Source organism: Miscanthus floridulus, chromosome 16 (genome assembly GCF_019320115.1).
Source record: "Miscanthus floridulus cultivar M001 chromosome 16, ASM1932011v1, whole genome shotgun sequence".
Taxonomy (NCBI): domain Eukaryota; kingdom Viridiplantae; phylum Streptophyta; class Magnoliopsida; order Poales; family Poaceae; genus Miscanthus; species Miscanthus floridulus.
In genome coordinates, this window is record NC_089595.1 from 22,894,958 (window position 1) to 22,919,983 (window position 25,026).

Consider the following 25,026-nt stretch of genomic DNA (forward strand, 5'->3'; position numbering starts at 1 on the left):
CAGAAACTGAAGATTCTGTTGTTTGGGCCTTGGAAAAACATGGTTCCTACTCGACCAAGTCTTTATATAGATTCCAGCCAATAGGGGATTCCCAAGTAGGGTGGCTGGGGCAATCTGGAAATGCAGAATTCCTCTTAAGATCAAATTCTTTCTCTGGCAGGTTTTAAATAATAAGTTTCAGGTGGGGCTTAGTCTGATCAAAAGGGGATGGAAGGGTAGTGGAAAATGTTGCATTTGTGACTGTTGGGAATCCATTGACCATGTTTTGTTTGGCTGTCGTTTAGCTAAAATGGTTTGGAGCATCTTTAGGGAAATTTATGGCTGGGGTTCTATGCCTAAATCTCTGAAAGAGTTTTCTGAATCCTGGTTACAGGGCAAGGGGCCCCTCCCACACAAGCTGCTTATATGTTTACCTTTGCAGGGTTCGCCTGGGCTCTATGGATCACTAGGAATAAGATGGCGATCGAGAAAAAGCATCCAAAGGCTCCCACTGATGTTGTGTATCTTGCATTATCCTTCCTGCAGAAGTGGTGTATTTTGCTGAAGGAAAAGGACAGGGAGCGTGTGGAGAAGATCAAGGATGACATCATGGATTGGCTGAAAGGGTTCAAGCATAGTGCGGTGATGCCTACTGACATTATGGAAATCTGAAACTTGTAATAGACGCGTAGCTTTTGAATGTTATCTTTAGTAAACTGGTGTCCCCAGTATATTCTTTCAGATCTTGCTTTCTTAAAAGCAGAGGCGCATCCTCCTTTAAAAAAAAGTGTTTGACGGTCTTCCTGGCTGCAATCATCGAACTCGCCGAGGGTCCAGCCGCGGCGATCCACGCGTTCTAACGCCGTGGCTGCTTTACCTACCATCGATCCGGCATCCGCCGAAGTCGCCATAAGCGGAAGAAGCTCGATCGACTCCAATCAGCTAGCCTAGCGGTGGCGCCTACGCGCATTACCTACTGCTGCGACAGGTTACAGGTAGGCACCCCCTACTAGCTCATGCGCTCATCCTAGATGCTACTTGAGTTCATGGAGGAGTGGTAGTATCCATGGTGTGGTCAGTCGTCTCTTTCTCTCTCCTCTTGTTTTTGTTCCTGTTTCAGTTCTTGATGCCTACTGTGAGTTTATGGCGACTTCATTTCATTCATCCCAATTTGAGAGGGCTTTGGTTTTTGGCCTTGCATCCATGTATGTTGACCCAATCGCATCTTCATCCTTGGAATTAAGTTGTCCAGGGAATGCAACACCTTCTTAAAAACAGTAGGCATAGAAAAATAGAATCATTCGTTCAGTTTTCCCCTTTCAGTTTTCTTGTGCTCCAGCGAAAGATCGATGAGATATGTCCTCCTGCAAGGACTGACTAGCAATACCTTGTTTATCGTCTCCAAGTCGCCGTTGATTCGGTCGATTTTTTTATAAATATTGTTTCCCCTCTCCCAGAGGAGCGAGAGAAATTTTGGAGCCCTTATATAGAGATCTAAATTCTCGCGATGTAGATTCTATCTTAAACGAATTATTAGAATCAGTGCGAAACATCCTTTTGGGTGATTCTTCCCCCTAGTGTTGTTCAGCGTTTCGTAGAAATTCAGGTGACTATACAATAAAATAACGTTTCTTTCACCGTACAAAGCTGGCTAGCCCACCCCCAACACTCCACTCCCATTCGGATTCCACTCCCATTCACAGAGTCAACACTCTCCACTGACCAGGAAGTGAACAGCGATTTCCTATCTTTTTCCCAAAAATGAAATCGGGTGTTCCCTTCCCTGTGCCTCGTTCCATTGCTCGCTCGTTGCTCGATCGATACCCGTCGATCCCGCTCCATCCCCACGCTACGCCGCTCTTAAATCCACCGGGGTGCGCACCGCTGCTAAAGAATGCGACTCCCACGGAGGTCCGCGGGGGCAGCCACGATGGCTGGGCGTGGGGGTGATGCCGCCGGACACCAGGAGCGGCGGCGCCTGGCTGATTCCTCAGCACAGGTTGTGTGTGTCTGCTGCATGCTGTTTCCACCTCAAGTATGGATGCAAGTTGTTTTCTTTGATATTTGCTATCCTTTTACCTCTGAGATCTCAATTGAATCTTTGTTTTAGTTTCTCTGATGAAACTTTCCCCCAACTCACTTGAAAGCTTTGAAGTTGCCCTGTGAAATTGTTGACACTTCACACTTGCCTGAAACTCTAAAAGCTTACTCCGCTCTGTATGAATTAAAAATTGCCGAAACACATTTCACAATCATCAGCAGTCTCAAAACCTTGGATTTATCAGTCACTATTGATCCTCACTTATTATTATGAAAAATGAAATCAGTACTTTCTGTTTTAAACCTTAGATGTCGAATTTTTAGTACCTATTAGCTCTCATATTAAGAAGGTGTTGCATTTTCTGGTCTACTGTTTTTTTTTTAGAGAACAAGCTGTATACTGTTAAATGTGTAATAATAGTACCTTTGCTTGTTCCTATCATACTAGGTCTGGTGTAATGAGTAATGCGGTGGAGTTGTCATTCAGATAACGTGGAATTTGTTACACTCCAAGTTTACACTGTGGCAGGTCAGGATTCTTTGAGGATCTTTTGTTCAGCTAGCAGGCATTATAATCCCCTATAAGTATAGTTTCCTTCCTTTCTTTTCAATAGTATAAGGTCACTTGAGTATCAAAGAATAGTAACATTACATATGACCTTGTTATGCAGGCAAGCGACCATCCATAGCATTCCTATCACTGTGTTGGGTTGCGCATGGATTCCCAAGGGGACAATCTTAGAGATTTCCTTCAAACTAATGGGCGTCAGGTGCTTCAAAGAGTGGAAAACAACTACAGCTTGAAATATTTCACAGAGAATGAGATACGAAACATAACCGGTGGGTATAAGTATATTCTGGGAAGAGGGGCATTTGGTGAGGTCTACAAAGGAACACCAGAAGACCAATCCTCAGTTGCTGTAAAGAGATATATAAATGGGACCCATAAAGAGGTGTTTGCCAAGGAGGTGATAGTGCACTCTCAAATAAACCACAAGAAAGTTGTTAGACTCTTGGGCTGCTGCACGGAGGAAAATGCTCTAATGATTGTCATGGAGTTTATCTCCAATGGAAACCTCAACAGCATACTTCCTGGCAACAGCGCTAATGGTCAGGTTCCCTTCCCTTTGGAGAAAAGAATAGAAATTGCCATTGGGGTTGCTGAAGTATTATCGTCCATGCATTCGATGTATAGTCCTGTTCTTCATGGTGACATCAAACCGGCTAACATACTGCTAGACAAAAAATTTACACCAAAGATATCAGATTTTGGAATTGCAAGACTCCTTTGTGCTAATGGTCCCCAGCATACCACCACTATCATTGGTTCCATAGGTTACCTTGATCCAGCATACTGTGAGAGTGGAATTCTAACCCCAAAGAGTGATGTTTACAGCTTTGGAGTAGTTTTGCTGGAAGTTATCACAAGGAAAAAAAGCAGTGGATGGGACCATTACCCTTGCTCAAAGTTTTAATGAGGCTCTTACAAAAGAGGAGGATGTGCAGCGCATGTTTGATGAGGAAATCTGTTATGGTCGGTAGGGTCTATAGGCGTAGATGCCTAGATAGAAGTCCGGCTTAGCCGGCTGGGTGGCTAGGAGTCCGGACTGTTAGTCTGGCTAGGAGTCCGGCCTGTTAGTTGTCAGATCCTAGAATATAGGACGGTTATCTATTAGAGTTGGTTATTGGATTGAGTTAGGTTTGAGTCGGTTGAGATCTACTTGTATAAATATTAAAGAATTATAATAGAGGAGGTAACCTGGGATTGAGACTTACCGTCTCCCTTGGGTGCCCAGGCTCGTTACTGTTCATCGTCTTCTCTTGCTGCAGCCACCACGGCTCCTGCCCGCCAAGCCCTAGCTCGCTCTCGCGTTCCTCGATCTCCCCCATACTTCCTTCGAAGCAAAGCCCGCCGCTGTAACAAAATCAGTGTTGCAGAAAACAAGAAGTTTCTTGCAGACATTGGACAGTTAGCAGCTAAATGCTTGCAGAGGGACGTGAAAACACGTCCTGAAATGGTTGAAGTAGCTACTAGTCTAAGGATGATCAGGAAAGCCATGCAGACAGAGCTGGATGTACTGTTAGCAGCATACCAACTTGGAGATCTAAAAATTTTCAGTAAAACTCAAATGAAAAAAATGACAAGAAACTACCGCATGGCCTTTGGGAAATCGATGCGTGAATGTCTCTACAATGGAGTCCTCGGCATGAATCGTCCAATTATAGTAAGACTACTTAAGACAAGTTCAGAAACTGACAGAGAGATATTTCTGAACACTATGAGCATATTGAGTCAAAAGAATCACAAAAATGTTGCGAATGTTGTTGGCTTCCACTTAGGGGCATCTAGTTTAGAGTGTGTGTACGAGTCTTGCTGTGATCTATCCAAGACAATGTTTGGCTCTATATCGTCGTCTAACAGAAACCTTTATGACACTATCTGCTCCATGGAAAAACTTCATCTTCAACAACGCCTGTTGATAGCAGTCCAGTGTGCAGAGGGCCTGGTTCATATCCATTCATTAGCAGCTGAAAATCCTGATTCATGTGGCACCAGCCTCTTAGGAAACTTCAGATCTGCCAATATATTTCTGGACAAGAATTTTGTGCCAAAAATCTTCAATGTGAACTTGTCAACATTTCTTGGACTTTCTGTTGCACCGAAAAATACGGTGTTTCCTATTCATGACAATGGACCAGAAAAGTATTATTTAGACCCAATTGATGTTTCTGGTCAACTTTTTAACCAAAAATCTGATGTATATAGCTTTGGAGTTGTTCTTTTAGAGCTCATCACTTGGAAGACAGTGAGATACATGTACCATGGTAGGGCTCATGTGCTTACCACAGACTTCCTTGATTCTTATAGGAGAGACCGTAATGCAATTGGAATTTTTGGCAAGGTTTATGATTATTTTGATGAACATGAAGGGTACTTTGTTCATGAGGCCAATTCCATTGCCATCGATTGCTTACAACCTGATATTCAAATGAGGCCAGAAATGGATCATGTACTTTTCCGTCTCCGGATCATTGTTGCTAGAAGCAAACTTGCTGGTACGCGAAACAAATTCTCTTTTCATATTTGTCTGTCGGCCTCAACCTGGTAGATACACACATAAAAAGCAAATAAAACCTGTAGCACTTAAGGTTTAGGTATAACTTTCAGCACAATAAAATTTCACCCTTACCATATACACCCTCCTTTGCTGACTTTTCGTTTGTAATTGTGTACCATGTATATAATTCAAAATATACTATTTGTTGTGCCATAGTGCTCTTCCAAAGAAGCAATAACGTTAACCTATTGTATTTACTTCTTAATGTTAAATATGTGTCGAATATTAGTTCAATTTGGTTACATTTTGGACTTGAGTTCAATTAGGGGTTAGGATAGAGTTTGAGTCGGACTTTGTAACCTAGGGGGACATAAAAAGTGAGGCCAATCCCTGTTATAACCAATGGGACAACTAACAGATGTCCAAACCTCGTTAAGAAACATTGTGCCTCAGTGTCGTTCTGGTTTGCGTATTTTCTTCTATCGTGTTTATGCTTTCACGTTCTTTAGTAAACTTCATCGAACTCTCATATCAACCATTTCCATGGAGGAACTGAATGAAGTAACCAAAAACTTCAATGATGATGTTCTTATAGGACAGGGACCATCCACCAAATGTTTCCTGGGAGTTCTTAAAGATGGGCAGAATTTTGCTGTAAAAAAGCTTGATATTTCTGAAGAAATTCAAGTAGAGGTCATGCCTGTGTGCCTTGCTTTTTTTTAACTTTTCCAGTTATTGTTCTTCATTTATTGTTGTGTACAACAAAGGATTACCTTCTAAATTATACTTCTGTTGCAGGTTCCGACCATTTTAAGAATGTGTTACCATGACAATGTTGTGCAATTTCTTGGATGTTTTCTTGAACGGAAAACTCGTGTTCTTGCTTATGAGTACGCCCCAAAGGGCTCCTTGAATGATATTCTTCATGGTATAATGGAGGAACACAAGATTTACTTCCATAAGTTCCTAGCGTGATCATCTGGCGTTTTCTTGTCAGACATAGGTCAATATTATGATCTATGTTAAAACTGTTAAACCACTTGCATCGACTGTATTCTTAGCCTGAATAATCTACAAACTATCAAACATGGAAACGCCAGCTGATATATTTTTCATGCTCGCCATGATCTTAGGTAAAAAGGGCATCAAGGGAGTCCAACCAGGACCACCTTTATCTTGGTTGCAGCGTGTGAAGATCGCTGTAAGTGCTGCAAAAGGCCTCGAGTTCCTCCATGAGAAGGTTGATCCTCCCATCATCCACGGCAACATCAAGTCCAGCAAGATACTTCTCTTTGACAACGATGTTGCAAAAATAGGTGATATTGGTGTCTCAATACATCATGCCCCTAACAGGGCTGGTTACCTGGTTGAGACTGTTTGGGGTCCCCAGTACTGTTCTGGCTGGGGAGCACAAGCACCTAAGTATGTGATGGAATACTTGCACACTTTCAGAATTACACTAATGCCTAGACAGATAAATGATATGCCAGGATTTCTGCTACTTAGGTGCTGCTTCCTTCTTTGAACTTGTTAGGTGCACAATCACAGGAGAGTATAGCAAAAAGAGCGATGTCTACAGCTTTGGGATTGTACTATTGGAGCTTTTAACTGGTCGCAAAGTAATTGATAATACAATGCCACATGACCAGAGGAGCCTAGTTACATGGGTACATATGCCAGCATTCACTTTTCTAGTTTCTGTATAGGATGCAGCAGCTAATTTGCTTATCCTAAGGTGCAGGCTACACCAAGACTTAGTGAAGACAAGGTGGAACAGTGCATAGATCCAAGGCTTGGAGGAGGATACCCACTAAAGGCTGTCAGCAAGGTACCAATATTGTTAAGACTGGATGTTGTGTGCTCGAGTGAGCAAATAGAGGTCTATACAGTGTGACTTGAACATAACCATCTTTTGACATTGGAAAAGGAAGACATAATCATTTTTCTATTTCTTCTTTTAAAAGGAATTTTTAGATCATGTTTGTTTGTCCTGCATTTTAGCTGAACTTATCCAGAAAATAGTATTTAGGGTCAGAGTGTCAGACAGAGCGCATGCTCCACAATGACTCAAGCTTTACCCCTCCAAAGATATGGAGGAAACCTCAGTCAGCAATGGCTTGTGAATCTTGACACGAACCACCAACATAAAGCAAACAAACTTTCTGTGGATTTAAATATTCATATTATTTTAAAATAGATTATACACAGACACTTTAACTAGGGTACGACTTTTTATGGAGAAGGTACTCACCAAAATAAACTGAAAACCATAAGCAAATATTATTTGCCAAATTTGCTACTCTTTAGAGTTACAACTAATATTGGTATTTGGCATTAAAAGAGAACGATATATCCTTGTTCTGAAAGTAGTACTCTAAACAAACGAACTTTTATTTTATTGTGTGTGTGTAATTCTTGATTTACTTTGGCAAACAGATGGCTGCTGTTGCTGCACTGTGCTTGCGGCAGTGGGGGCGGCCTGGGATAAACACCGTCGTGAAGGATCTGAGCCCGTTACTGGACAGCAGTAACCATCCCTGCATTGGTGAAGCACCTGCAATGTGATTTCAGTGCGTGTCATTGCGAGTTCAAGATCACATGATCGGGGGTTTGATGCAGGTGATTGGTGTGAAACAGAATTAAAGAAAGCTATCATTACTGCATTCCCCAAGGCTTGGAACTTTGCTTTGTTTTAATCTGTATATACGTATATGATCTAGACTTGTTACAATGGATCATCCTGGTGCGTCTTTGTTTGGTCAGTTCTGAAACATGCAATGCTACGTGTAGCTTACATCTGTGTGCAAATGGTGAATCATATCCACAGCTCTGTAAATGCTGAATCATATTTTACATCATTGGCCATGTTCGCTTCGCTGAAAAAACAAATCAAAACACTGTTTCGGCTGATTTTGCTGTGAGAGAAAAATACTGTTCCGACTGAAAAAACGAGCTGAAAAAGATAGATTATAAGATAAATGAATAGGACCACTATTACTCAGATTGCTTATTATTACTATAAGTAAGAACAGGGGTCGCATGCTAGTATCCGATCCTACCGTACTTCTTTCTCTTAGTCGTCCATGTCCTCACCTGACTACCATCATCGCCGGAATGCATTCACCCGGTGATCGTCAAACAAAGGACGCAGTTATCCCGCAACCCGTCGCGCGGTCAGGGAATGTGCGACCCCTGTTCCTCTTCCTCCCCATGCCGTGACCCCTTCTTCCTCCCCGCGCCATGCTCCCTTCCTCCCCCACCACTGCCTCCTCCCCCGCCGCCCCAGCCGTGGCTTCCTCGCCACCGGCCACGCCGCCTGCATCCCGCCGCCGCCTAACGACCCTGCCCACCCTAAATATAGGGCAAGCTCGCTGGTGTCGTCCTCATCCTCGCCCTCCCCCCCTGCCCCCACCTCCACCATTGGAGGATGGCGACACGCCGCCTCGCCGCGCCACCCACAACCCGCCCACGCTAACCCCAGGGCAGCGCGCCGGCGAGCTCACCATGACGCTCCCGCCCCCTCCCTAGCCCGGCTACCTCCGCCGCCACCAGGGCCCCGAACCGTCCGGCCTCCTTCCGCGGAGATGGAGAAGAAGAGAGGGATAGCGTGGGAACGGGAGATGCCGGAACCCTAACGCCGGCGAGGTCTCCGTCTCCGTCTCCGACACCAGCGAAAGTCTCCGATGAGGGTGGGGTGGGCCGTGAGGGAGGGCCTGCGTCCCGCGCTAAGCGCGACTGTGCGCACGTTAGAGTTTGCGCAAACAAAAATATAAGGTCAAGCACACTTCGTCCGGGGCAATATACCACCATTGGATAACCTAGCCCAAACAACATATAAGAAGCATTTTTGAACTTGGAAGCATTTTTGAACTTGGATAACCTAGCCCAAATATAAGCTCGTTCTCTCTTTCCCCGTCAAGGTGGACACTGTACAGTCGTTTCAGGTATAGTTTACTGCTTACTCAGAAGTCAGGACAAATTCTTTTTTTTTTTGAACTTGGAAGTATTATATAAGAAGCAGAGATTTGAAGTTTTGGTCAGACGGGCCTCGGGCCCATGGGCCACGAAGGCTTTGATGCGGTCCAGTCCGAATGTCCGATTTTTTTTATTTTTCAGTCTTTTTTTTTGAAAAATATTCACAAATAAACCCTGGTGGTTTGATTTTCGTTTATGGATCCTGACCTCGGCGCCATAGCTTTTGGCGTCGAGGAAACATGTCTCGGCATCATAGCCAATGGCGCCGAGGTCTTGGCGAGGCGTCGGACATGGCGGTGACCTGGCGTCGACGTGGACAAGGCCTCGACGCCGTAGATCTAGGCACCAAGCTGTTACCCTGTAGATCTTGGTGTTTGAAATGAAACAAGTATAATTATTCCGATGAACATGCAACAACGCCATTACGGTTCAGTTGGTTAGGACTCCCCCTTCCTTTTTCCAACCCCCCCCCCCCCCCCCCCCCAAAAAAAAAACCTTCTTCGAGACAAGACGACGGACGCTAGGTCTTTAAAAATAATGAAACCACCCCGAAAACTACCTCTAATTAGGGCATAGATATAATCTAAGGGTTTTCTTATGTCCTAATCTATCTCTTACATTTTTCTCAAAAATTTAGAAGCTCAAGATATTTTTCGTGATTTAAAAATCTTATAACGTGTTTACCGAATTTTTTAATTAAAAAAATGATGAAACCACATAGAAAACCACTTATAATTAGAGCAGTGAGGCAATTTAAATTTAAATGGTTTTTTGAGTTAACGAAGCAATTTCTTCAGTTTTAGAGTTAGAGGAAAAACCTAAAGCTTCGGAGATATATAGTTAAGAGAAACAAATTCACCTTTTCCTGAGGCACAACAGAATTAACAGCTTGTTTGGCTGGAGCTGCTGGTTCATGAATTATTACTGCTGACTAGTTTGGTGTAAGAGAAAAATACTATCCCAACTAAAAGACATTATTTATATGAACAGTACTCACGTGAGAGTGTTGACCAGCACCAGACAGCCAGGCGCTCCAGCCAAACAGGCTGTAAATTAACGTGACCCGGCCCATCCGCCCTGTTACCCAGCAGAGCAGCCTTTTTTTATAAAAAAAAAAATCTGTCCACCCCTCATCCTAACAACTAGATTTTGTCCATATACTATATTTACATTGTCTTATTACTATATTTATAATAATTTCTTCAGTATAATTTATTAGATAGAGTTATGTAATTTAAGAATAACATAAACATATGTCAATTTTTTTTTAAATTATAGATTTTTTTATAGATTTTAGACATCAGAAAAATATATATCAAATTATTCACAAATGTCAAATATCATATGCAATCCCTACTGCCACACCCACTGCCACGCCCACTACCCTCAGGTCGCATGGATCCTCTGCGCCCCGGTGCCATACCGACGGTCACGTTGCACCATCATGTTGCAGAATCATGTCACGGAGGATCCCGGGGAGCCCATCATGACGCAGACAATGACGTCGTGCCCGTCGCAGCACCAGCACGCGAGGGATAAGCGACACGTGTCAAATCCAATGGTCCAGAATTCGGTTGTTGCATGGAGCCAAAACATCCGGTCGACGGATAGCAATTTAAAAAAAAAAACATGCATGTCAAGTTGTCCACTGAAACAGACCAGAGCGGCTTCTTGGCCTCTTCCTCCATTGACTTCCCGCGGTCTCTGTACCTACGATCCCCGGTGCCCCGCCATTACCGAGGGGCGAGGTCCTCGTCGCGGACTCTCTGCGACTCTGCGCGTACGCGGAAGAAGCGATCGACTCCAATCAGCGAGCCTAGCGGTGGCGCTGCTGCGACAGGTAGGCACCCTACTAGTACTAATAAGGCTACTAGCTCATGCACTCATCCTAGCTGCTACTTCATCATGGTGTGGTCACTGGTCAGTCGTCTCTGTCTCTCTCTGTTTTCTTGTTCTTGTTTCGGTTTCAGCTGATGATCCCTATTGTGAGCTATATATATATATATATATATATATATATATATATATATATATATATATATATATATATATATATATATATATATATATATATATATATATATATATATATATATATATATATATATATATATATATATATATATATATATATATATATATATATATATATATACATACCCTGTAGCTGGCTATAAAATAACTTATTCTGTAGCCACTTTGAGTTACGATAATTACTATATTAATTTTACGAGATTATAATAATTTCTTACTAAGTGGTTTACTATAACGTTATGGTAAATATCCCATGTGTTATAGTAACTCAACTATCGTAAATATGTATTGACATTATCGTAAATTAGTATATAAAATTATCGTAAATGAAGGTGGCTACAGAATAACTTATTTTATAGCTGGCTACTGAATATACTATATATATATATATATATATATATATATATATATATATATATATATATATATATATATATATATATATATATATATAACACGCGCACACACACTCCTGAACTGAAAGTAATCACGCCTACGAATTGAGTTTTTTTTTTTTTTTGAGGTTTGTATTTCACTGTCTAGGCCCCGTCCAGTTTAAGATAACTTTGACACATCATTAAAGTGGTGAATCTTATTTGACAATATAACTAAAGCTTCTTATAAATGGTACTCTCCCTATTTTAAAATAAAGTTAGTTTGAGTTTATACTAAGTCCAATTACCTTAAGTTTATATTCCTGAATCTAAAAAATTTACCTTAAGTTTTACAAAAGTTATTGAGAAAAATATTAACATTTAGGACATCAAAGAGGTAATACATTTCATACAGAACATAATGATACCCATTAGACATTATAAGTATTATTGTTTATATTTCCTCTAAACATGAACTTAAAGTCCATTTTAGGCTGTGATCCGTACGGATGAGTACGTCAGACCTAAAAGAAGGTTTTTTCTCGGATACCACCTTTGTCCTAACTATAATGTACTTTAGGAATTCTAGGTTATGTTATTGATGAACAAAAAGCGCATGTAATCATACCTTAATCATGGGTAGATATTATAATTATTATATTTAGATTGGTGATAGATATTATTAATGGTAGGTATATATGTGAATCATGTCTTTATAGACAGTATTGACAAGTTATTTGCCAAGAGTCTCTTGTAATTTGAGATAATTTTTTTAACTCTCCTGTTTCAAATTATAAGTCGTTTTGACTTTTCTAGTTACATGGTTTTTCTATATAAATGTATTGTCTGCATACGTAAATATACTCAGAAAAGCTTGGGAGAAAGTTAGGGAGCGTTTGGATCTCTCGCTAAGTTCATCTCGCCTTGTCTCGTTGGGCAAGAAACTGGAACAAATCACGGGTGTTTGGTTCCTTTGTTTGCCTGTCTCGTTTTCCATGCAAGTAAGGTTTTTCTTGTGAGTTTAGAAGAGACCTATATTCTGGCAATACTAGATGAGATGAGGCGAGAAAAAACTAGCAACCAAACCAAAACAGCCCGTTAGATATGAAAAGGAGAAAGAGGTACTCCCTCCGTACTGGTAATTCAAGTCATTTTGGACAGCGACAATGTCTCCAAAGTATAACTTTGACTTCTTATTTTTATAAAAATATCTATTGAAAAGTGATATATGTATATTTTTATGAAGGTACTTTTCAAGATAAATCTATTCATATGGTTTTCACATTTCCAAACTCAACAACTTAAAAGTTATTCATGATTTATATTCCCAATGTTTAACCCAAGCCTTTTTCAAAATGACTTGAATTACCAATACGGAGGGAGTATACAAAGATTTGCTCAAGGGAGAACGAGAAAGGCACATACTCATGCTAAAAATACCATTTTCTCTCATCATGAGGAGTGAAAATAAAGAAAATTAAACTGTTCTCATTCACAAGATGAGAAGTCAACCCCCCCCCCCCCCCCCCCCCAAAAAAAAAGAAACAAATCTTGTGTTTCTTGTAGGGATGAGAATGGACCGAATCGATCTATAGGTGGTGTTTGGTTCATGAGAAATGGGGGGATGAAATAAGGAAATGAGGGAGGAGGGGGCGTTTGGTTCATGAGAAATGGGGGTTGGAATAAGAAAATAAAGGGTGAAATAGATTTAATCTTATGTTTGGATAATGGAAAATTAAAACAGGAATAGGGAAATAAAGACTAGCATACCATCTCGTACCCCCTCCTTTTTATCCCAATCTATTTCTCTTTCCCTATCCTAATTCCCATCCAAATGTGCCACTAGGAATTTAATCCGATCCGCAAAGTTAAAAGTCAATAGGTCACAAGAATTGACTTTAGTGTCTAAAATGGATCAATAGGGTCGGAACCTATTGACCCAGATGGATCAACCCAATCATCACATAATAATCCTTTTTCTTAATTTGTTGGTCTTTTTTGTTTTTTAATAATCAGGCTCGACAAGAACTTATAATAAGTCTATACTCGAAGTATATCGAGAAATACCATATTTTAGAAGAAAAAAGAGAGAAATTTAAAATTATAGTGAACTTGCAAACTTATTAAATATTGCTAATAATCTTAGTGTGCTATCATGATACTTTTTATTCTTTTATCATATTTTTTCTAGAAATGTTGATAATACTTTGATATAATAGAAAAATATTTAGAAGGACTCATGCTACCGGTTAGACTAATAATATCATAACTTTGGGTGAAATAGATCGTGTATGATATATGTCTCTAAAATTAGCTAAGGGCTGTTTGAATCCTTGAATTGAATTCATTCTAATAATTATAATTTAGGCACAAATTAATTAAGCTACTATGGTTCCATAATATAGAATATATTTGTACATTATTGTTAGCCAATAGCCATTTAAGAGAGATACTTATATGTTGTATTTTTACTATAGGGAAGCGAATTGAAAAACATGCTATAAGTTGAGAAACATAGCATGGTAATCTATAGAATAAATTTTCATCATACACCTTATGAATTTGAGATAGACTTATACGTGAACTTGGGAAAATTGTGAAATATCAATAGCCTAATACATCAAGTAAATTTCAATTCCTCCGGAATGAAAGGATCCAAATGGCCCTTATACCAATTGTAAAGCACTCTTTTGAGGGTATATATATATATATATATATATATATATATATATATATATATATATATATATATATATATATAAAGAAAAATAAAATGGCTTTGGACCACGGGCCGGGGCCAGGCCGGCCCCTTCCCATCCCAGCTCCATACGCATCGTTACGCCACCATGAATCCTCCGGGGGCGCTCCGGTGCTGCAGAATGCGAGTACCACGTGGTCAACGCGGAGCCACGATGGCTGGCCGCGGGGCGCTGCCGCCGGCTACGCAGCGGCGGCCGCTGGCTGATTCCTCAGCACAGGTTGTGTGTTGGGGCCGCGGGCTGTTTCCACCTCAAGTATGGATACAAGTCGATTTCTCTGAAATTTGCTTTCTTTTTATCTCTGAAACATTAATTGAAGCATTGTTCTAGTTTCTCTGAAACTTTCCCCAAACTCACTTGAAGGCTTTGAAATTGCCCTATGAAATTGTTGACACTTGCCTGAAGCCCCTGAAACTCTAAAAACATGTATGAAAAATTGCCGAAGCACGCTTGAAATTCATCAGCAGCCTTCAAACTTTTGATTAATTAGTCGCTGGTGAACCTTACTTATGTAAATAAAATTAGTGATTTATGTTTCAAACCTTAGATATCGAAGTTTCAGTTAGTTTAATTTTTAAAACTACCTGTTAGCTCTCATATTAAGAATGTGTTTCATTTTCTGGCCTACTGAATTTTCAGAGAGCAAGCTTATACCGTTAAATCTGTAATACTAGTGCCTTTGTTTGTTCATATCATATTAGGTCTGGTACTCTGGTGTAATGAGTGCTGCGGAGTTGTCATTCTGATAACGTGTTATATGTTACACTCCAAGTTTACACTGGCAGGTTAGGATTCTTCGAGGTTCTTTTGGTCAGCTAGTAGGCATTATAATTCCCTATAAGAATAGTTTTCTTTCGTTGTTTTCGATAGTAAGATTACTTGCGTATCAAAGAATAGTAACATTACTTGACCTCCTTGTTATGCAGGCAAGCGACCATCCATAGCATTCCTATCACTGTGCTGGGCTGCGCATGGATTCCCAAGGGGACAAGCTTAGAGATTTCCTTCAAACTAATGGGCGTCAGGTGCTTCAAAGAGTGGAAAACAACTACAGCTTGAAATATTTCACAGAGAATGAGATACGAAACATAACCGGTGGGTATAAGTATATTCTGGGAAGAGGGGCATTTGGTGAGGTCTACAAAGGAACACTAGAAGACCAATCCTCAGTTGCTGTAAAGAGATATATAAATGGGACCCATAAAGAGGTGTTTGCCAAGGAGGTGATAGTGCACTCTCAAATAAACCACAAGAATGTTGTTAGACTCTTGGGCTGCTGCACGGAAAAGAATTCTCTAATGATTGTCATGGAGTTTATCTCCAATGGAAACCTCAACAGCATACTTCATGGCAACAGCGCTGATGGTCAGGTTCCCTTCCCTTTGGAGAAAAGAATAGAAATTGCCATTGGGGTTGCTGAAGCATTATCGTCCATGCATTCGATGTATAGTCCTGTTCTTCATGGTGACATCAAACCAGATAACATACTGCTAGACAAAAATTTTACACCAAAGATATCAGATTTTGGAATTGCAAGACTCCTTTGTGCTAATGGTCCCCAGCAAACCACCACTATCATTGGTTCCATAGGTTACCTTGATCCAGCACACTGTGAGAGTGGAATTCTAACCCCAAAGAGTGATGTTTACAGCTTTGGAGTAGTTTTGCTGGAAGTTATCACAAGGAAAAAAGCAGTGGATGGGACCATTACCCTTGCTCAAAGTTTTAATGAGGCTCTTAAAAAAGGAGAGGATGTGCAGCACATGTTTGATGAGGAAATCAGTGTTGCAGAAAACAAGAAGTTTCTTGGAGACATTGGACAGTTAGCAGCTAAGTGCTTGCAGAGGGACATCAAAACACGTCCTGAAATAGTTGAAGTAGCTAGTAATCTAAGGATGATCAGGAAAGCTATGCAGATAGAACAAGAAAATCTTAGAGATTTGTTTCAAACTAATGGGCATCAGGTGCTTCAAAGAGTGGAAAACAACTACAGCTTGAAATATTTCACAGAAAATGAGATACGAAACATAACCAATGGGTACAAGTATATTCTGGGAAGAGGGGCATTTGGTAAGGTCTACAAAGGAACACTAGAAGACCAAACCTCAGTTGCCGTAAAGAAATATATACATGGGACCCAGAAAGAGTTGTTTGCCAAGGTGATAGTGCACTCTCAAATAAACCACAAGAATGTTGTTAGACTCTTGGGCTGCTGCACGGAAAAGAATTCTCTAATGATTGTCATGGAGTTTATCTCCAATGGAAACCTCAACAGCATACTTCATGGCAACAGCGCTAATGGTCAGGTTCCCTTCCCTTTGGAGAAAAGAATAGAAATTGCCATTGGGGTTGCTGAAGCATTATCGTCCATGCATTCGATGTATAGTCCTGTTCTTCATGGTGACATCAAACCGGCTAACATACTGCTAGACAAAAATTTTACACCAAAGATATCAGATTTTGGAATTGCAAGACTCCTTTGTGCTAATGGTCCCCAGCAAACCACCGCTATCATTGGTTCCATAGGTTACCTTGATCCAGCATACTATGAGAGTGGAATTCTAACCCCAAAGAGTGATGTTTACAGCTTTGGAGTTGTTTTGCTGGAAGTTATCACAAGGAAAAAAGCAGTGGATGTGACCAGTAGCCTTGCTCAAAGTTTTAATGAGGCTCTTACAAAAGGAGAGGATGTGCAGCACATGTTTGATGAGGAAATCAGTGTTGCAGAAAACAAGAAGTTTCTTGGAGACATTGGACAGTTAGCAGCTAAGTGCTTGCAGAGGGACGTCAAAACACGTCCTGAAATAGTTGAAGTAGCTAGTAATCTAAGGATGATCAGGAAAGCTATGCAGATAGAACAAGAAAATCTTAGAGATTTGTTTCAAACTAATGGGCATCAGGTGCTTCAAAGAGTGGAAAACAACTACAGCTTGAAATATTTCACAGAAAATGAGATACGAAACATAACCAATGGGTACAAGTATATTCTGGGAAGAGGGGCATTTGGTAAGGTCTACAAAGGAACACTAGAAGACCAAACCTCAGTTGCCGTAAAGAAATATATACATGGGACCCAGAAAGAGTTGTTTGCCAAGGTGATAGTGCACTCTCAAATAAACCACAAGAATGTTGTTAGACTCTTGGGCTGCTGCACGGAAAAGAATTCTCTAATGATTGTCATGGAGTTTATCTCCAATGGAAACCTCAACAGCATACTTCATGGCAACAGCGCTAATGGTCAGGTTCCCTTCCCTTTGGAGAAAAGAATAGAAATTGCCATTGGGGTTGCTGAAGCATTATCGTCCATGCATTCGATGTATAGTCCTGTTCTTCATGGTGACATCAAACCGGCTAACATACTGCTAGACAAAAATTTTACACCAAAGATATCAGATTTTGGAATTGCAAGACTCCTTTGTGCTAATGGTCCCCAGCAAACCACCGCTATCATTGGTTCCATAGGTTACCGTGATCCAGCATACTATAAGAGTGGAATTCTAACCCCAAAGAGTGATGTTTACAGCTTTGGAGTTGTTTTGCTGGAAGTTATCACAAGGAAAAAAGCAGTGGATGTGACCAGTAGCCTTGCTCAAAGTTTTAATGAGGCTCTTACAAAAGGAGAGGATGTGCAGCACATGTTTGATGAGGAAATCAGTGTTGCAGAAAACAAGAAGTTTCTTGGAGACATTGGACAGTTAGCAGCTAAGTGCTTGCAGAGGGACGTCAAAACACGTCCTGAAATAGTTGAAGTAGCTAGTAATCTAAGGATGATCAGGAAAGCTATGCAGATAGAACAAGAAAATCTTAGAGATTTGTTTCAAACTAATGGGCATCAGGTGCTTCAAAGAGTGGAAAACAACTACAGCTTGAAATATTTCACAGAAAATGAGATACGAAACATAACCAATGGGTACAAGTATATTCTGGGAAGAGGGGCATTTGGTAAGGTCTACAAAGGAACACTAGAAGACCAAACCTCAGTTGCCGTAAAGAAATATATACATGGGACCCAGAAAGAGTTGTTTGCCAAGGTGATAGTGCACTCTCAAATAAACCACAAGAATGTTGTTAGACTCTTGGGCTGCTGCACGGAAAAGAATTCTCTAATGATTGTCATGGAGTTTATCTCCAATGGAAACCTCAACAGCATACTTCATGGCAACAGCGCTAATGGTCAGGTTCCCTTCCCTTTGGAGAAAAGAATAGAAATTGCCATTGGGGTTGCTGAAGCATTATCGTCCATGCATTCGATGTATAGTCCTGTTCTTCATGGTGACATCAAACCGGCTAACATACTGCTAGACAAAAATTTTACACCAAAGATATCAGATTTTGGAATTGCAAGACTCCTTTGTGCTAATGGTCCCCAGCAAACCACCGCTATCATTGGTTCCATAGGTTACCGTGATCCAGCATACTATGAGAGTGGAATTCTAACCCCAAAGAGTGATGTTTACAGCTTTGGAGTTGTTTTGCTGGAAGTTATCACAAGGAAAAAAGCAGTGGATGTGACCAGTAGCCTTGCTCAAAGTTTTAATGAGGCTCTTACAAAAGGAGAGGATGTGCAGCACATGTTTGATGAGGAAATCAGTGTTGCAGAAAACAAGAAGTTTCTTGGAGACATTGGACAGTTAGCAGCTAAGTGCTTGCAGAGGGACGTCAAAACACGTCCTGAAATAGTTGAAGTAGCTAGTAATCTAAGGATGATCAGGAAAGCTATGCAGATAGAACAAGAAAATCTTAGAGATTTGTTTCAAACTAATGGGCATCAGGTGCTTCAAAGATTGGAAAACAACTACAGCTTGAAATATTTCACAGAAAATGAGATACGAAACATAACCAATGGGTACAAGTATATTCTGGGAAGAGGGGCATTTGGTAAGGTCTACAAAGGAACACTAGAAGACCAAACCTCAGTTGCCGTAAAGAAATATATACATGGGACCCAGAAAGAGTTGTTTGCCAAGGTGATAGTGCACTCTCAAATAAACCACAAGAATGTTGTTAGACTCTTGGGCTGCTGCACGGAAAAGAATTCTCTAATGATTGTCATGGAGTTTATCTCCAATGGAAACCTCAACAGCATACTTCATGGCAACAGCGCTAATGGTCAGGTTCCCTTCCCTTTGGAGAAAAGAATAGAAATTGCCATTGGGGTTGCTGAAGCATTATCGTCCATGCATTCGATGTATAGTCCTGTTCTTCATGGTGACATCAAACCGGCTAACATACTGCTAGACAAAAATTTTACACCAAAGATATCAGATTTTGGAATTGCAAGACTCCTTTGTGCTAATGGTCCCCAGCAAACCACCGCTATCATTGGTTCCATAGGTTACCGTGATCCAGCATACTATGAGAGTGGAATTCTAACCCCAAAGAGTGATGTTTACAGCTTTGGAGTTGTTTTGCTGGAAGTTATCACAAGGAAAAAAGCAGTGGATGTGACCAGTAGCCTTGCTCAAAGTTTTAATGAGGCTCTTACAAAAGGAGAGGATGTGCAGCACATGTTTGATGAGGAAATCAGTGTTGCAGAAAACAAGAAGTTTCTTGGAGACATTGGACAGTTAGCAGCTAAGTGCTTGCAGAGGGACGTCAAAACACGTCCTGAAATAGTTGAAGTAGCTAGTAATCTAAGGATGATCAGGAAAGCTATGCAGATAGAACAAGAAAATCTGAGTCAGCAGCTAACTGTATGGACATCGGGACACCAATTTGGCAATTTAAAAATTTTCAATGAAATTGAAATGAAAAGGATGACCAAAAACTACCGCATGACCTTTCGGAAAGAGTCTTGTGAATGTCTCTACAATGGAGTCCTTGACGAGGATCGTCCAGTTATAGTAAGACAACTTAAAACATGTTCCGATACTGACAGAGAAATGTTCCTAAACACTATGAGCATATTGAGCCAAAAGAATCACAAAAACATTGCAAATGTTGTTGGCTTTCACCTAGGAAAATCCATTTTAGAGTGTGTATACGAGTCTTTCTGTGATTTATCCAAGTCAAAGTTTGGTTCTCTATCGTTATCGAACAGAAACCTCTATGACACTATCTGCTCCATAGAAAAAATTCCCCTTCATCAACGTTTGTCAATAGCAGCCCAGTGTGCAGAGGGCCTGGTTCATATCCATTCATTAGTAGCTGAAAGTCTTGATTTGTGTGGTTCGAGCCTCTTGGGAAATTTCAGGTCTGTCAATATATTTCTGGACAAGAATTTTGTGCCAAAAATCTTCAATTGGAACTTGTCAACGTTTCTTGGACATTCAACTGTGCAGAATGCTGTTCATGACAATGGACGAGAGTATTATTTAGACCCAAGGGATGTTTCTAGTCAGCTTTTTAACCTGAAATCTGATGTTTATAGCTTCGGAGTTGTTCTTTTAGAGCTCATCACTTGGAAGACAGTGCAATACAAGTATGATGGGAGGGTTCATGTGCTTACTACAGACTTCATTCATTCCTATAGAACTGACCATGGTGCAATAGAAATTTTTGGCAAGGTTTACGATGAACAAGGCAAGTCCTTCATTCACGAGGCCATTGCCATTGCTGTTGATTGCTTACAACCTCATATCGAAAAGAGGCCAGAAATGAATGTTGTACTTTCCCGTCTCCGGATTATCGCTTCAGCACAAAGTATCAGAAGCAAACTCACTGGTACACGCAATGAACTCTCTTCTCGTTCTGGTCTGTCAGGCTTAACCTTCTAGATACACACATAAAAAATAAATAGAACCTGCAGTACTTAAGGTTTAGGTGTACCTTTCAGCACAATAAAAATGCACCCTTACCATATACACCGTTCATTAAATTTTGGTTTGAAGTGCTGTACCATGTATATCAAAATATAATATTTGTTTTTCTAAGAAAATAAGAGTTTCCGGTGAAGCAATCACCTTAGCCTATTGTATTTACTTTTTCGTTTCTTCAATGCAGCTGGTGATAACAATAAGTCTAGCCAACACACGGTTCCTGCCACTGTCAGCAATACTGCTAAACTTCATCTAACTCTTACTCTTACATCGACCATTTCCCTAGAGGAACTGAATGAAGTAACCAGGAACTTCAGTATTGATCTTCTTATAGGGCAGGGATCATATGCCCAAACTTTCCTGGCAGTTCTTAAAGATGGACAGAATTCTGCCATAAAAAAGCTTGATCCTGTTGAAGAAATTCAAGTACAGGTCATGCATCTGCGCCTTGCTTTTCCACCTTTTTCAGTAATTGTTGTTTTTCTGGGTCCGAGTTATTGGGGGGAGAGGAGTTGACCGATGGAAATGGTGGCATGGGCACAGGGAGAGAGGGGTATGGAGGGGGAGAGGCGGTGGCCGCTAGGATGAGGAAGTGAGAGTTGTTTAGAAGACTGTAGCAAAAAGGCAGAGGAGCAAAACCCGGGGTGTCCTATGCGCCGACCCGGGGGGCGCCGTGCCGCCCGCCGACCAGGGCGACATTGGGCCTCGCCCTGCCCTGCGCGGCCCACTGCAGCCCACCAACGCACGGCCTCCTTCCTCGCGACCGCCACTGCCTCCCACGGCTTCTTCCTCGCGACACGCCGGCGCCACCCCACCGCCAACCGCCCACCGCCATGGCCACGCTAGGGTTTGCCGGAGCTCCGCGGCCGTGGCCGAACCCTAGCGCGGCCGCACCGGCCTCCTTCTTCCCCTCCCCCGCCCTACTCCCGCCGCCGCCATGGGCATGCTCAACGGCAAGCCGTGACGTGCCCCGCCCTAGCCTGGCCCGGCCGCCGCAGCCGCCGCCAGCTCCCCTAAACCACCCAGCCACCATCCCCACGGCTTCTCTGCCTCCCCCCAACCCCCTTCCTTCTAAGCCCACCAGAGTTGAAAACGAGGGAGGGAGAGAGCTGCCGGAGATGGAGACGAGGGTGGCGCCGGTGAGCTCGGGTGGAGGTGCTGGCGCGTTGGTGCTGGGCCGAATTGAGCAGCGGAGGGAGGAAGATAAACAGTGGGGGGGGGGGGGGGGGGGGTCGGTGCGCCGACTGGTCGGTAGCGAAGATTGTCGGCAAAACCCTGTCTCTGCTTTATCAAAATAGTTGCATTTCCCCTTTTATTTATAGGAAGGATCCAACTTGATGTCCAAGTAAATCCATTATTTGGACTCTTCCTAAAACTAACCTAGAAAACACTGTCCCGGCGGTGGTGCTACGGTAATCATGGTACTGTCCAGTGTCCACTTAGGCGAAAGTACCTGTGGAACTGTTCAAGAGCCTAATTTTATCACTTATTGGGCCTATTTGATCCTGGGCCATTATATTTTCATTTTTTAGTATGTACAACAAAGGATTAGTTTCTAACAACTTGTGTTGCAGGTTCCGGCCATTTTAGGAATGAGTCAGCATGCCAATGTTGTGCAACTTCTTGGATATTTTGTCAAAGAGGAAACTCGTGTTCTTGCTTATGAGTACGCACCAAGGGGATCCTTGTATGATATTCTTCATGGTATGGAATAACCCTAGATTTACTTTCATAAGCTTCAAGCTTGATCATTTGGTGTTTTCTTGTTAGCCTTAGACATAGGGCAATGGCATGATTATCTTAAAAATTTTGAACCAATCGTATCAATCACATTGTTAGTCTACTAAATAATCTACAAAGTATCAAGCTTGGAAAGCCCAGATGATATTCTTCGAATTCGCCATGATTTTAGGTAAAAAGGGTGTCAAGGGAGCCCAACCAGGACCACCTCTGTCATGGTTGCAGCGTGTGAAGATTGCCGTAAGTGCTGCAAAAGGCCTCGAGTTCCTCCATGACAAGGCTGAACCTCCCATCATCCACAGCAGCATTAAGTCTAGCAACATACTTCTCTTTGACAATGATGTTGCAAAAATAGGTGATATTGGTGTCTCAATACATGAAGCCCGTAACAGGTTTGATGAGTACTATGAGACTGTTCGGGTTTCTCGCGATCCCAATTCAGCATGGGATGCACCTGAGTATGTGACGGAATACTTCCACACTTTCAGATTTACACTAATGCCTAGGCTGATAAATGATATGCATTCTGCTGCTTGTGTGCTGTTTCCTTCTGTGAACTTGTTAGGTGCGCAATCACAGGAATGCATAGCAGAAGGAGCGATGTCTACAGCTTCGGCGTTGTACTATTGGAGCTTTTAACTGGTCGCAAAGTAATTGATAATACAATGCCACATGACCAGAGGAGCCTAGTTACATGGGTACATATGCCAGCATTCACTTTTCTAGTTTCTGTATAGGATGCAGCAGCTAATTTGCTTATCCTAAGGTGCAGGCTACACCAAGGCTTAGTGAAGACAAGGTGGAACAGTGCATAGATCCAAGGCTTGGAGGATACCCACTAAAGGCTGTAAGAAAGGTAAGAATACTGTTAAGTCTCGATGTTCATTTAAATATTCATATTATTTTAAGAAAGAGTATACACAGACACTTTAACTAAGAGTACGACTTTTTATGGAGCAGGTGCACACCACAATAAACTGAAAACCATAAGCAAATCGAATTTGCCAAATTTGCTACTCTTTAGAGTTACAACTAATATTGGTAGTCTTAAAAGAGAACAATATATTCTTGTTCTGAAAGTAGTACGCTAAACAAACGAACTTTTATTTTCTTTTGTGTGTGTGTAATTATTGATTTGGTTTGGCAAACAGATGGCTGCTGTTGCTGCACTGTGCGTACAGTCGGAGCCTGACTGCTGGCCTGAAATGAACATTGTCGTCAGGGCTCTGTGCCCGTTACTGAACAAGTCACCATCTCTGCCTCGGTGAAGCATTTGGAACTCGAATGTGGTTTTCGGTGGGTGTCATTGCGAGTTTAAGATCATACGATCAGGGGTTTCGTGCAGGTGATTGGTGTGGAACAGAAAGTTTTCATTACTGCATTCCCCTAGGTTTGGAACTTTGCATTGTTTTAGTCTGTACATATGATTTAGACTTGTTATTACAATGGATCGTCCTGATCTGATGCATCTTGGTCAGTTTTGAAACATGCAATGCTACGTGTAGCTTACATCTTTTTTTTTGGTAGTACGTGTAGCTTATATCTGTGTGCAAATGCTGAATACAGGGCTCGGATGCCTTATTATAACAGGGCTCGGATGCTAGTATCCGATCCAACCGTGTTTCTTTCTTGTCGTCCATGTCCTCACCAGGTGGTCGTCAAACAACATATATAAGCTCAAGCACACTCCGTGGCCGCTGAATTCACTCGCTTATATTTCTTTTCTTTCCTTTTTTTCTTATATTTCTTTTCTTTCCTTTTTTTCTTATATTTCTTTTCTTTCCTTTTTTTCTTATATATTTCTTTTTTGTTTTATTATATTTCCTTTTTAATCTTTCTTCTATCTATTTTTATTTTACTCTATTTTTTTTTCTTTTTTGTGTGTTCACTTCCAGGTTGGTACGTTTATCTTTTCTTTCCTTGCTTATATTTCTTCTTTCTTTTCGTTTCCCTTTTCTTTCTCGTGCGGTTGTTTTCCTCTTTTTATTTTCTTTTTTTTAATATTTATTTATCTCTTCTTTTATATTTACTTGCTCGTTGATGGGTTGCTATAAATATTGGATATATAGTTAGCATATTTTATCTTTTTACTTCTTTTTATTGTGCATTTTTCTTTTTTCTGTTTTTTATTTCCTTTCGTTCATTGGTTTTTCCTTTTTCTTTTTTATTTTCTATGGTATTTTATTGTTCTTTTTATTTTTATCTTTCTTTTATTTCTTTTTTACTCTAATTAATTTTCTTTATTTCATTTGTTATTTTTTTGTTTTATTTTATCTTTCTTTTTCTCCTATTACATGTGATGTTATGA

The 25,026-nt window shown here is 41.1% G+C and overlaps 1 protein-coding gene and 1 pseudogene across 5 annotated transcripts; both read left to right on the forward strand.

Annotated features, from left to right (window-relative positions):
* Nucleotides 1-463: 463 nt before the first annotated feature.
* On the forward strand, nucleotides 464-7,914 carry LOC136512150 (uncharacterized; annotated as a pseudogene).
* Nucleotides 7,915-10,722: 2,808 nt separating this feature from the next.
* On the forward strand, nucleotides 10,723-24,404 carry LOC136510026 (uncharacterized). 5 transcript variants are annotated; one of them, XR_010772591.1, is made up of 9 exons: nucleotides 10,723-10,893; nucleotides 14,922-15,005; nucleotides 15,147-20,883; nucleotides 21,163-21,410; nucleotides 22,553-22,682; nucleotides 22,891-22,958; nucleotides 23,074-23,176; nucleotides 23,284-23,416; nucleotides 23,491-23,574. XR_010772591.1 is itself a non-coding variant. In XM_066504598.1 (9 exons), the coding sequence occupies exons 3-9, from the start codon at nucleotides 15,192-15,194 to the stop codon at nucleotides 23,984-23,986; spliced, it is 6,690 nt and encodes a 2,229-aa protein (XP_066360695.1). In that variant the 5' UTR covers nucleotides 10,723-10,893; nucleotides 14,922-15,005; nucleotides 15,147-15,191; the 3' UTR covers nucleotides 23,987-24,404. The 5 variants fall into 5 exon arrangements, 4 of the variants coding, with proteins under 4 accessions (XP_066360695.1, XP_066360696.1, XP_066360697.1 ...); XM_066504598.1 differs by adding an exon at nucleotides 23,870-24,404 and having other exon boundaries at nucleotides 22,891-23,176; XM_066504600.1 differs by lacking the exon at nucleotides 10,723-10,893 and adding exons at nucleotides 14,274-14,475; nucleotides 23,870-24,404 and having other exon boundaries at nucleotides 22,891-23,176.
* The last annotated feature ends 622 nt before the right edge of the window (nucleotides 24,405-25,026 follow it).

Coding starts and splice junctions, on each gene's coding strand:
- LOC136510026 (XM_066504598.1), top strand. CDS start 15,192: ATGGATTCCCAAGGGGACAAGCTTAGAGATTTCCTTCAAACTAATGGG. Junction 20,884..21,162: donor TATCAGAAGCAAACTCACTG/GTACACGCAATG, acceptor TCTTCAATGCAG/CTGGTGATAACAATAAGTCT. Junction 23,177..23,283: donor TCAGCATGGGATGCACCTGA/GTATGTGACGGA, acceptor TGAACTTGTTAG/GTGCGCAATCACAGGAATGC.